At 46.8% G+C, this 12,942-nt stretch overlaps 1 protein-coding gene across 1 annotated transcript in view; it reads left to right on the top strand.

Moving 5' to 3' along the window:
* LOC113587335 (ataxin-7) overlaps positions 1-12,942 on the top strand; it is a 28,182-nt gene that overhangs the window by 9,730 nt on the left and 5,510 nt on the right. The window contains exons 5-8 of the mRNA XM_035520575.1: positions 4,524-4,628; positions 11,244-11,436; positions 11,993-12,264; positions 12,402-12,484. Of these exons, the coding sequence (XP_035376468.1) occupies positions 4,524-4,628; positions 11,244-11,436; positions 11,993-12,264; positions 12,402-12,484 (653 nt within the window). The remainder of the gene's footprint in view (positions 1-4,523; positions 4,629-11,243; positions 11,437-11,992; positions 12,265-12,401; positions 12,485-12,942) is intronic.

Here is a 12,942-nt window from a genome sequence, read left to right on the forward strand (position 1 = left end):
TGTGTGAGCTCTGGGTGTTGTCGTGTGTGTGTGTGTGAGCTCTGGGTGTTGTCGTGTGTGTGTGTGTGAGCTCTGGGTGTTGTCGTGTGTGTGTGTGTGAGCTCTGGGTGTTGTCGTGTGTGTGTGTGTGAGCTCTGGGTGTTGTCGTGTGTGTGTGTGTGAGCTCTGGGTGTTGTCGTGTGTGTGTGTGTGTGAGCTCTGGGTGTTGTCGTGTGTGTGTGTGTGTGAGCTCTGGGTGTTGTCGTGTGTGTGTGTGTGTGAGCTCTGGGTGTTGTCGTGTGTGTGTGTGTGTGAGCTCTGGGTGTTGTCGTGTGTGTGTGTGTGTGAGCTCTGGGTGTTGTCGTGTGTGTGTGTGTGTGAGCTCTGGGTGTTGTCGTGTGTGTGTGTGTGTGAGCTCTGGGTGTTGTCGTGTGTGTGTGTGTGTGAGCTCTGGGTGTTGTCGTGTGTGTGTGTGTGTGAGCTCTGGGTGTTGTCGTGTGTGTGTGTGTGTGAGCTCTGGGTGTTGTCGTGTGTGTGTGTGTGTGAGCTCTGGGTGTTGTCGTGTGTGTGTGTGTGTGAGCTCTGGGTGTTGTCGTGTGTGTGTGTGTGTGAGCTCTGGGTGTTGTCGTGTGTGTGTGTGTGTGTGAGCTCTGGGTGTTGTCGTGTGTGTGTGTGTGTGAGCTCTGGGTGTTGTCGTGTGTGTGTGTGTGTGAGCTCTGGGTGTTGTCGTGTGTGTGTGTGTGTGTGAGCTCTGGGTGTTGTCGTGTGTGTGTGTGTGTGAGCTCTGGGTGTTGTCGTGTGTGTGTGTGTGTGAGCTCTGGGTGTTGTCGTGTGTGTGTGTGAGAGGCGTTTGTCTGAGTCCATCCTGTTGTCTAGTGTTGATTGCTGCAGTGTGAGTTTCATCATCACACTGGTAAGTTCTCACATCTGCCAGGCAGGTTCCATAATCAGGGTCTCAAAGAGGAGGAGACTGGGACTATTTAGTTGTCTTCCGTTTTGGTAGAATCCTTTAACAATTAGAAACATCAGGCAGGACCAGAGGACAGCTCACCTGTCTCCACGCACGTGTCGTCTGTCCCTGCATGTATGTCGTCTGTCTTTCGGTTCTTTATTAGTGGTCAGTGAATAATTTTAGAAAGCTCGTCAAGAATTATGCATCTCAGATTGAGCAGTTATAGAAGGATGTAGTGATACAACAGGCAATGGAAAATCATTTTAAAAAGTTATTTTCGATTGCAGTAACAAGGTGATAATGAGTTAAAACGCTCCAGTTATGTAGGCTATTTGGACTAAAAGTGGTTATAGTTTTTGTTTTTATTGTCGTATTGTCATGTTTTTGTTACATTTATGTGCTACCTGTTCTGGTCACGCTGTGCTTGGCTGGCCTTGCTCTGACTGCAGGACTGGAATAATGTTTGCATGATGTGCCATCCTGCGCCTGTAGTCGGTGTTCCAGTATGCTTGGAAACGGAGCTCTGGACGTTGTGGTCTGGCCCGCTGAACTGAAGATGGTCAGGAACACTACCATGACTCCGTTTTTTAACACACATCTTGGAATGGCCATACGTCTGTTTGCACACACAATCATCCATTGCACACGCATGCACACACATGCACATCCGCACACACTCACTTTCCGACACACACTTGCCCACATACACACACACACACACACCTTGACCCACACATGCAGCAGGCTGACAGGTAGGGCAGTGAGTGTGCTGCGTCTTTCTTTGTACACAGGCTTTCTAAAAAGGTTTATCAGTGACCGGAGAGGATGTCAGATGGTCAGATGATCAGATCACAGCCTAAGCCTAAGCCTAAGCCTAAGCCTAAGCCTAAGCCTTTCTTTTTCTTCCTACCCTCGCTTTCTCTCTTCTCATCTTATTTCTCCACTCTTTGTCCCCTGCTCTGTTCTCTCTTCCTGCATGACGCTCCATGTTCTCCACCCCTCTCTCATAACACTGTGAAGATGGTCGTCTCCCTTTTCTCTGTCTCAGCCACTTTTGCATGTGCTTGTCCGTTCCAGTTCCTGAAGCTTCTCGTCCTGTTCTGTTCAGACCGGCATCCCGGGAATCACCAAATCGCTTTTAAGACCCTTAAAAGGCCATCTGGACCCTCTGTGTTTTTAATGGGGCAATTAGAGTAAAGATGCCCAGATGCCCTTGGTAGGTGCCCTCGACTGGTTACACATGATTTTGCCCGGACTGGAGGCAACTGGAGGCCCAGGTTAAAGGTCACATTCCTAACAGCTGCAGCGGGAGAGGCACATGTATCTGCCTGCCTCCTGACCTTTGACCTTCCACCACCACCATGAGTGCTGATTAAGGCAGCAGAGAATCAGTAAGGTGCTCGATCTACTTCATGTGCTACTTCAGAAGGTCTGAAGTGTTTAGCGTACCGGCTCGCGTATGTGGTCCAGGCTGTGACGACTCCCAACTGTGACGTTAATGTTCATTAACGGTGGGGATCTGCCTTTGTGTAAATGATCAAGACACCACGGCAACATCAGGGCTATCGGAAACAAACAAACAAACAAGCAAAGAAAATAACCTGTTTACCTGCGTTTTCCTGCCAGGTCGTGCTGAAGCTCACCGGTGTGCCGAGTTGGCTGGGGGAGGAGTCTTTATGGCATGGGGAGTGGGGGCAGAGTCTTTACGGCATGGGCATAACACACCCAGCATGACTCCCCTCTCCATTAGTGGGACTCGCTGCAACGCCACATCAGACTGTAGTTGCTCTCGAACCATCAGATCTTTGCTTCACTTTCCAAGTCCTATAGAGATGAATTAAGATTTACTACTGATGAAACCTGCTGAAGGTAATATAATAATAATAATAATAATAATAATAATAATAATAATAAAGAAGAAGATAATAAGTTAAACTAATATAATTTAACATAATGCAATATTAACAAATCAAACTGCACTGGATTGATTTTATTGACTCATTTTAAAATGATTTCTGTTTGTTGGATGATGGCTGTGCTGAACACCCACTTAGCAGCACAGATGAAACGCTCTGCGTAGGACGCTCTGCGTGTTCCCGTTACTCTGGGAAACCCAAATCTCAGTCATCAGTTATCTCAATCTCATTAATCTCAGTCTCAGACATCACTCGTCTCAATCTCAGACATGGCCTCATGATCTGACCTCTCTTCTTCCAGTTAATTGGAATATTTTCCTCCTAAACAGACGGCTCTTATTAGCACCGCGTGCATCGTTCTGGGTTTGCTAGCAAAGCACTTATTTGTGTTTCAGCATGTGACTCACTGAAGGGCATGGCTCTCTGACAATGTTGTTACAGTAATTACATGTTTAAAATGGATGAATTGAACGCACGCGATGTGTTGGGTCACGTGGTGCATCTGCAGCCAGTTCTAACGTAGTACATGCAGGGAACAGTTGTGTTTGTATGTACCCTGTTCCTGTTTCTATTTTTGATGACGTTTGTCTATTTTTGGCGTGGTTATTTGAGCAGTGTTGTCAGACCTTCTTGTCCCTTTAACAGAGCACAAACTCTCTAGTCTCATTTGGGGCAGATACTGCGGACCAGCCGAGTGTTGGTGTGTGCAGATGCAGAGTGTGTATGGATGCCGAGTGTCTGTACCGATGCTGAGTGTGTACAGGTGCTGACCAGCTCGGTTCAGCCTGAAGCCTGCAGATGTTTCGCGTTTTACAGCACCCGCACTGTTCCACTCCACCGCTCTGTTGGTCTCTTTCTCTGTCTTGGTCACTCTCTCTCTCTGTCTGTCTCTCTCTCCCCCTCTCCTCTGGCTGATTTGCTTTCACGCCAGTATTTTTGACACGCCTCCGTGGTCGTCAGCTGAGTGGCTCCAGCTCCCCCCCTGACGTTCGGATGCAGTGGTCTGTGCCTATCAGTGGTCCCACGGTGCTTGTCAGTGCGCTGGCCATCGAAGACCAGGCTGTGTGTGTGTTGACATTTTGAGATTGGTCGTGACCTTTAAAAACAACAACTGTGATTTATCTGACAGTTTGTTTATTGTTGCCTTTTGCAATATCAGTTTTGGAAAAATGAAATTGCAGTAACCAGCAAAACAAAAGCTGCACTGGACAGTTGTGTGAGAAGCAACCGTGTGTGTGTGTTTTTGTGCACGTGTGCATGTGTGTTTTTGTGCACGTGTGTGTGTTTGCATGTGCACATGCGTTTGTATGTGCGTACGTGCGCGAGTGTGTGTATGTTTGTAAGTGTGCGAGTTTGTGCGTGCGCATGTTTGTGTGTGTGTTTGTGCGTGTGTGAGTATGTATGTTTCTGGATTGAAATAATAATCTATATTAGAAGTTGCCAGATCTTCACTGTAACTCTGTAAAATATTTACACAGATAATACGGACACACTTGCACCCAAACAGTGGCGTTTTTCCCAGAATCCCTGTGACTGCTGGAGCTTTGATTACTGATGTGTGCGGCAGATGCCACATTCCGAACAATCATGTATGGGAAATGTTGACCATGTAAGACAGATGATCTTAAACCTTGACCTGCTGTGTGTGTGTGTGTGTGTGTGTGTTTTCTCTACAGATATGCCCATATTTGGCCAGTGTCCTGCACAGGATGACTTTTACCTGGTGATGTGCAGCCACTGTAGTCAGGTAGTCAAACCCCAGGCCTTCCACGCACACTATGGTAAGTCTCCGCCATATAACACTATGTAACCCCCCAACCACCACTCTGTGAGAAAGGGAGAGGGAAAGAGGGAGAACTAGCCTTTGATTTCCACTTTGTTTACAATACTTCAGTTAATATTTGATGTTCTCCCATTGCTGCGTCTCCACTCACTCTAATCCAGCACGTTTAACACAACCGAGATGAAAAACCCCCGGGGGCGTGGGGGGGGTCGGGTCACAGGGAGTGTTGTGGCATGTCTCTCCTCGCCCACATGGCTGCGACGCACCCACTGATGGTGGCACGGAATTCGATGCTGGATTTATCTAGTCGCTCTAGACCTGCATCTAAAAGTGACTCAGCAACGCGCTTCTTCCTTGCCGGAGATGCCGCCAACGCTGTTGGTTTTTATATGCAGTGAAACGTTTCTGCTGGCCCTTCACCCCTTGGTTCTGTCCCAGAGGCCCAACCAGAGCCAGAACACCTCAATGTTCAGCTTGCAGGCCCAGTTGTTCCCCAGACCAGGACCTACTGGGAAAGGAGTCTGAGGAAATGGCTGGTCACGGTGGCAATGCCGGTCCCTGCTAGGCTCGTGGGTTTTCAGCCACTTTAGTTACATGTTGCAGCCTCCACTTTTGTGGTTTTGCCATTGTGATGTTGAAGGGCGGAGTAAGGTGGGGAAACTCCCGCCTACAGCAGGTGTGTTTAGCTCCAGTCTACAGCTGGGTGTGTGGAAGACGTTCCTGGTTGGAAGTCCGGAAGGCGTTCCTGTTGCAGGGCTTATGTCCAATCCTCCACATCTGTTCCCTTTGTGTGTGAGACTGGTGGTGGTTGTGGTTTGAGTCAGGAGCTGATCAGCTTTTTGGGTCTTTCCTAATGTGCTTGACTTTTAGTTTAATAGGAAAATGGTCTCAAAGTCTGTTGCTAAGTTGTGAGCTGCCCTTGCGTCTGTGTGAGCATAAACAGTTTGGTTGATGGGTTGCTTCTGTGCTCGAGTTACAAAAAAAACTCAAACCAAAGCAAAAAAAATTAAAACACTATTTGTGTTTGTGTTAATTGCCCTGAATACTGTGCGTTGGGATGCGCCTGCAGACCTGTGGATGTTCAGTTGGGAGATTTTGGTTGGAGCATTGTCATCTTTGCTTCACATCACAGGATTTACGTCCTGTAGACGTACCTTCTACAGGACAACACATGACACTCATATGACCTGCTGCTATTGCCTTTGTACTCAGTATTAATACCAAACATACTAATGAGGCAAGCACTTAATGAATTGAATTAACTTGCTTTACATCAAATCGGTTAATGTTAATAATTAACTTGCAGCTTCACACATTTGCCAGCTGTGTGGTGGTCTGCTTATGTGAGGTCGTTTGTCAGGTGTGTGGTGGTCTGCTTATGTGAGGTCGTTTGCCAGGTGTGTGGTGGTCTGGTTAGGTGGTGTCAGTGGTTTGCTAAAGGGGGATGTATTGTGAGGTTGTGTGCATATAGTGACTGGGGTCTTTAGCTGCAGGTCTTTGTTGAGTAGAGATTTGGATGTATTCTTTAAGTGTGTGGTTTTTTTTTTCCACTGTGAGAAGTGATTCTGAGGTTTCACATTCCCACGTAAGTTGATTTGTGTTTGGGAGCATCTGTGTGCCTGTGTGAGACAGACAGGGAGATTTACTGGCCTGTTTCCAGGACTGTCATATTTCTACGGTAGTAATAAATCAACTCTCCTCTCCTCATTTCTTCTCTGCTCTCCTCTTCCTGGTGTCGTGTTTATTTTTTTTCTCCACCTTCCTTAGCGAAGACTCACCACCTTGTCTCAGTGCAGTGTGCGTTCAGCATGAGCAACTAATATTGGGTGGGAGCAGCAGGGTGTGATGTGGCTCGGAGTGTGTGTGTGTGTGTGTGTGTGTTTTAGAACACTAGTTTACCCCTGCAGTCAGGACTGTTTGGCAGACTGCCCAGACCTGCTGGTGGTTGCCGAGCATTTGAGAGGAGGTGGATATTAACACCACACGCCACCCAGCATGCCCTGGTGCACAGCTGCCGCTGTTCGGCCTGCTCACACAACCTGCTTCACTTTGTTTACTTTAAGACCCAGTTTCTTGTTTCCTGATTAGGCTTCACCATCTAAGCTGAATCAGAAGGTTCTTACCTTTGCACTGTGAGTGCCCTTCAGTCCAGACCGGGTTTCTTTGAGGGCGTTTTCGTTCTCATGGCAGGTGCACATCGCTCTGTGTTGACCCGTGAAGTGCAGACATACACAGGCTCCTCCTCTCTAAAGACTTTTTGAAACTTGTAGAATTCTGCATTTTCTTCTGCGATGTGCAGCAGATTGCTTGGCGTGATATTACCACTCCCGTCAAATGCAGGCTTCTGCTTTTTGTTTGAGATCATTACTTACCAATATTTTTGTGTGTGCGCATGCGTGTCTGTGTGTGTGTTTGTTTTCAGTGTCTTAATGTTTGAATTCACTTCTCCAGTGTTTCAGTGCATCTGTTGTTCACCATCAGCTGGTGTTCCCCCACTGACCCTAAATCTGGCCTACAGGAGTTCCTGACTAATACTGCTAGCTTTCTGATAAGGCCTGATCGGTATATTGGGTAGCTGATAATATTGGCCAATATTAAAGTTTCACAATTTTAGCAGTCTCGGCTGAAATCCTGACGATGTGTCTAAACGTGATGTACACGAAATCCCCATTCAGCAGTGATGCTCTTTTGAGCTAAAACAGTACATACTTTTGGACACCAGGGGGTGTCGAGAACTAATCCAATGCCTTCACTTTCTGTCATTCATTGGAGCTGGAGGTGAGCTGGCCTGTACCGGTACAGTCCACCGAAAGTACAAACATGTAGCACTGGTATCACTACTGTTGGTGTCCTTGCTAAAGTTAGCTTTTATGATAATGCTAGCTTTACATCTACATGTAAATCCTCACAGTCTCAATCACATATTTCTGATATGATACAGACTGTCAGAACATGTACAAAATTCAGAAACGTACACACAACTTAAAAACAACAGAATATTCCCAGGATTTGATTCTAAAATTGTGTGTCTAGCCAACCTGCTAACAGAATTGATTGAGGGATGAACAAATTCTTAAACCTATGAAATCTTTTTACTATGTAAAGTTTTAACATTTTTCAGGTTTTTTTTATTCCAAAAAACTCTACTTTTTTCTTTCATCTTTCTGTTTTTTAGATAACATGATTATTTTTCAAAAGATGATGTTGGCTCTTCAAAACGTAACGTCTGCCCACAAACTATGAACCAAACCACAGGAACCGTCCAACTCGTGGACCCATCTAAGAAAACATTAACCATGACGTGGAGACAGTCGCCAGTACCCAGAGAACCATCAGCAAACCAGCGCAGTAAACGTGTGACACCCACGTGGTCAGCAAGTGGTCCAAGAGCTCAGAATGTTTGACAGGACAGTTACGGAAATGGTCACAGCTCAGTTGGAAGAGGATGTATGTTGTGCTGGAAGTGTAAAGAAAGAGTCTATTGAGAAGATGTTTAGTGCCATGTTAGAGGAGTGGGGCGTTGAGAAAGATGGCAACCTGCTAGGAGCTTTGATGGCGACCTGCTAGAGTCTGTGGTTCCAGTACGACAGATCTGAGCAATTCATGGTGGGATTGAACCGCAGAGAACAGCTGGATAAATTCTGTTGATGCGCTACACGTTCCCACCACTTGGGCACCGTGCTGAAGGAGGAGCTCGGCTTAGCTCAGCCCACCAATCAGACAGTCGTCTTGTAGAGGCAGAGAAAGTCAGGACAGAAGAGAGCTCTCCCAGCAAACGCCAGGGACTAAGAATGTCAAATCTGTTGTTAATCCGAGCCCAGTTGAGGAGCTCAGTATTGAAGTCGGCAAGGCGGATGCAGCTCTGTCGCGCCTCCTACTGGTGGAGTGTAGACATGACTGCTTCAGTCAGATGGGTCACACACCATGAGCGTCCACACCATGAGGAGGGCAGTGCATGCCCGCCTTGAGAAGAGAGAAATGGGAGGTTGGCTTGGGATATGTTCTTGATCCTCGCAATAAAGACTTAAAAGACAAACGCTGAGAACACAGAAGTCTGGCCGGGCCTAAAAGATGAAGACCTGTGGATCATACTCTGTGTTTTGGCATGCTGTCAGACCCCCAGGGACGAGCAGACGCACCAGAGGGAATTACTGAAGAGCGACATTTGTTATGATTTTAGTTATTTTTCGCTCTCTCTCACTACTTATTCTGCTCCTTATTGTTTATATTGTTATTGTGGTGACCATTGTCATCCAGAGGAGGACCACCCCCCCCCCCCCCCCCCCCCCCCCCCCCCCCCCCCTCTGAGTCTTGGTTCCTCTCCAGGTTTCTTCCTCATACTCGAGGGAGTTTTTCCTCACCACCGTCACCCTTGGCTTGCTCACTGGGGACTTGGACATTTGTAAAGCTGCTTTGTGACAATTGTTGTCAAAATACGTTTGTTGTAGAAATACGTTTGACTTGACTTAAGCCAGGCATATGCTGTGTGATGTTAGTCCATTTTTAAGACCAGTTTGCCAGTTGCCGACTAAAATGCATTAATATACCGAATATCAGCTTCATCATCAGTGTGAGGGTGGAGTGCTTTCCGAAACGCGGCCCACGTGAGCAGTGCTTGAGTTACCGGACCTACAGATGGATTTCTGACAGAAGACAGATGCCAGAAGTTTCAGTCACTTTCAGTCTGAGTGGTCACACATGCTGGTTTATTAGCAAACTTTGTGATTTTGGCCTTATTGACAGGAACTGATTTTGGAGTTGTAATTTAAATGCATTTATTTTAGTCACCTCACATACAGCTGTTCGTGCGATAAAATCCAAACAATATGCACAAAGAAAGTTGAAAAAGGCGTGGACAATGCCAAGTGCAGTCGAAACAAAGCTTATTTCCAGTTCGGTTCACAAAGATGTTTTGTCTACGTCAGCCTGTTGTTCCATATTAGTTTTCTTTTGGGGGGAATTTCAGTGCACAGTATTGCACAACTCAACAAAGCTATACGCTTTCTTGTCGATGCACAGGCACCATGCGCTACTGGAATAAAGGCTTTCAAATATAGAAATGTCCGTATGAGGTTGTGCGAGTTCCCACGTGGCGTCTCGTCATTCGGACAGGTTACTCTCCTTTGAGTCGTCAGCTACACTTAAGGTTTCTGAAATTGCAGTGTCTGCCCGGTTTCGGACCCTTGGAGTGGTGGAAACGAAACCACCGTCTGCGGGTCCCAGTAAGCACGTTTTCAGCGTGGCGGAAACATTTATGATGACGGAAGGAGCTCTCGCGCTGGACAGTGTGCAGAGAAGCTGTGTGTCTTGCATTACAACTCACTGCTTTTTAGTTTGGGACAAAAATTCAAGCAGTTTATGACAACAGGTTGCTCATCAGCGCAAAGCATTTCAGGCTCATACAGCAGTGGCATGTAAAGTATTTTATACATGGGGTGGCGCCCCCTAACTGTTAGGGCATTTGCTGCATGTGTAGAATATGTGACGTTTACCTGGAACATTAATGGGTCTGTAGTGACATCACTGGCTTTATTTTTGCTCTGTTGTTCCTAATGCTCAAAGGATGTGGTTACAACACCTGCAGTGCTACTGTAATTATTTAAATCAACATCAACAAGAACTTCTTGTGCTCACTTCAACAACGATAAATATTTGGAGTGAGGTTAATAATCCTCGCTGGCGTCTACACGGATGAGGAATGGGTCTAATCAGAGTGCACTAAACTGTATTGGGAACCTCTCTGTCCCTCACGAGCAGGTCACACCGATGGATGGCGTGCACTGCAAAGTCATAACTAACTGGTGAAGTTCTTGCCAGTCAGAGGATGGAACAGCAATCTAATATTGAATGCACGTCTAAAGCGCACGTGAATATTTTGTTGATTTGTTTTGAGAAAACGTCTAAAATGTAACTGCAATATTATGATAAATGTAATTATTTTTAGTTAATTTTGGGACTTGAATTGGGGTGGCTTCTGTCTTCTCTAAGGTGGCAGCTGCCACCAATGTGGCCCTGCTTCTGGTCCCAACCCTGTCCCTGAGTGGAGGAATGTAAGTTCTCCTTTACTAGATGGCATTTGCCTTTTACAGCGTTCAGTGCTCATGGACGTACGCTCCCAACTCTGTCCAGACGTACTGACCAGATCCACTTCCATTTCTGTAGTCCACCTATAGAAAGTCCTCTGGAGGTCCGCTGGAATTGGATGTATGTTTTTCCCGTGAACTGCGACCATAATGTTCCTGTTTTCAGATCAGACTTCTCTGCTTTTCAGCAGATTGTCACAGGCCTGTAACACATTTAAAACCACAAGCACCTTTAGTTTTGTTGATGTTGAATGCAGCACAAAGTAGTCAGCGTAGCAGATGTGTTCACAAAGTCAATGTATATCATGTCTCACACCATCAAGTAATTTTAAAAGCCTTTCTAACCTGAACAAACCAAAACAGATGAAACACTAAACATATCAGTAGTCACCATCGATGACTAGTGGCAAGGATACTGAGGAAAGGTCATGGTATCTTAATGTACACCTGTATTTTTACTTACGTGGTTGGAGTTATTGTCTTCCAAGCGGTTTAAGTCTAACTTGCCTGTCACCCTTTGGTCCTTATAGAGAGAAGACACGGCTCCATGAGCAAGCTCTCGTCCTCCACTGCTTACTCGCTCCCTGGCTTCTCCTCCCGGGGGCGGAGCGGGGGTGGGGCTGGGGGTGGGGCTGGGAGCAGGCCCCTGGGAGCCCCCTCAGCCAAAGAGAAGCTGCCTCACCGCAAGTCCCACTTCCCCTTGAAGATGCTTCACAATGACATGTGAGTGCGCCAGACCAGCTGTGGCAGAAAAACTGGCTGGTTTAGATCCGGCTTAGATCCGGCTCATCCGGCTTAGGTGAAAAAAGATCAGTATGAAACTTGCGAGCTTCTTTGTCTTGTTAGCCGACTGGGGACCCCTTTCACTGCAGGTCAGTTTTAACACACCTGATTCAACCCTTCAGCTAATTATCAAGTTCTTAAAAAGTTACCTGAAGTGTGTCAAAAGAAGGATTCACAGTGCAGACTGTGATCGGGACTGGGACTGGATCCGTGCGCTCTACCCAGCTTTGTGCCCCAGTGTCGTGCCAGGCCCGGTACTGGGCAGAGTCGGCCTTGGTTTGGTACACACGTTCATGTGTCTCATGTACAATTGTAAAAACTGATGATACAGACAGACCCTAAAGCTGGACAAGGCAATGGTTTTGTATATTTGTTTATCTTGGTCTCGCAAAGCCATATGTACATGCGTGTACACACACACACACACACACACACACACACACACACACACACAAGCATACTTCAGTGACTGTCTCTGTTGTCTCTCCTCACCCAGTTTGACCCCAGCCGTCCGAGTGGAGAAGATCCATCTGAAGGTGGAGTACCCGTCCTCCAGACATACCCATGTACCTGTCTCGTCCTCCTCGTCCTCCGTTACTGTGAGCTCGTCCCCTACAAAGCCAGGCCTTAATACCCCGTCAGTACCAAAGGGTCAGCTGCTGGCACTGGGTCACATCCCCAACGGGAAGGGCCACCCAGCCCCTCCGGATAAGAAGCAGGACAACAGCACCAGTGTCAGCAGCAGACGACTGTACAGGAGACCGCTAGGTGAGGATAGTGGGCTTGATTGACTCTGTACTCAGCATGCAGGTATAAAGGGTCCCCAGTTTGACCCCAGGGTGCTGGGCCAGAGATGTGACCTTTCACCCTGCTGTGTGCTATATTCTGGTTTTCTTTCCCATTAGAACGCGAGTTTAATCCTGATGTCCATTGTGGAGTTTTGGATATAGGAGCCCGTAAGCCATGCACAAGATCCTTAACATGCAAGGTGAAACACGCTACAGCCTACACACACACACACACACACACACACACACACACACACACACGTGCATACAATTTACAAACTAAACATTCTCACAGATGTTTAAACCCTCAGATTTGCAGTAAATGTATGCTTTGATGTCCTTATGTCTACACACACACAGACACAGTAAATTTACGCTTAGACATCCTTATGTTCACACTATGTGACCAACAAGCAGGAAACGTTGATCTAACACTAGTTATGTGAGTCTGTGATAAATAGCTGTAAGAGGGTCTACAGTTAGTCGGGGGCTCAGTTCTACAGCTGCAGATACTTTACCCTACTGAACTGAACATCCTCTCAGCAGTGTGGGTAGTGTAGCTTGGCCAGGCCACTGCCTGGCCAAGCTACCCTCATGGATTACAATCCAAACACATGTTCCCTGAACCAGCAGCAGTAACACAGTGTGAGAGTTAAAT

The sequence above is a fragment of the Electrophorus electricus genome, chromosome 20, assembly GCF_013358815.1.
Source record: "Electrophorus electricus isolate fEleEle1 chromosome 20, fEleEle1.pri, whole genome shotgun sequence".
In the NCBI taxonomy this organism is placed as follows: Eukaryota; Metazoa; Chordata; class Actinopteri; order Gymnotiformes; family Gymnotidae; genus Electrophorus; species Electrophorus electricus.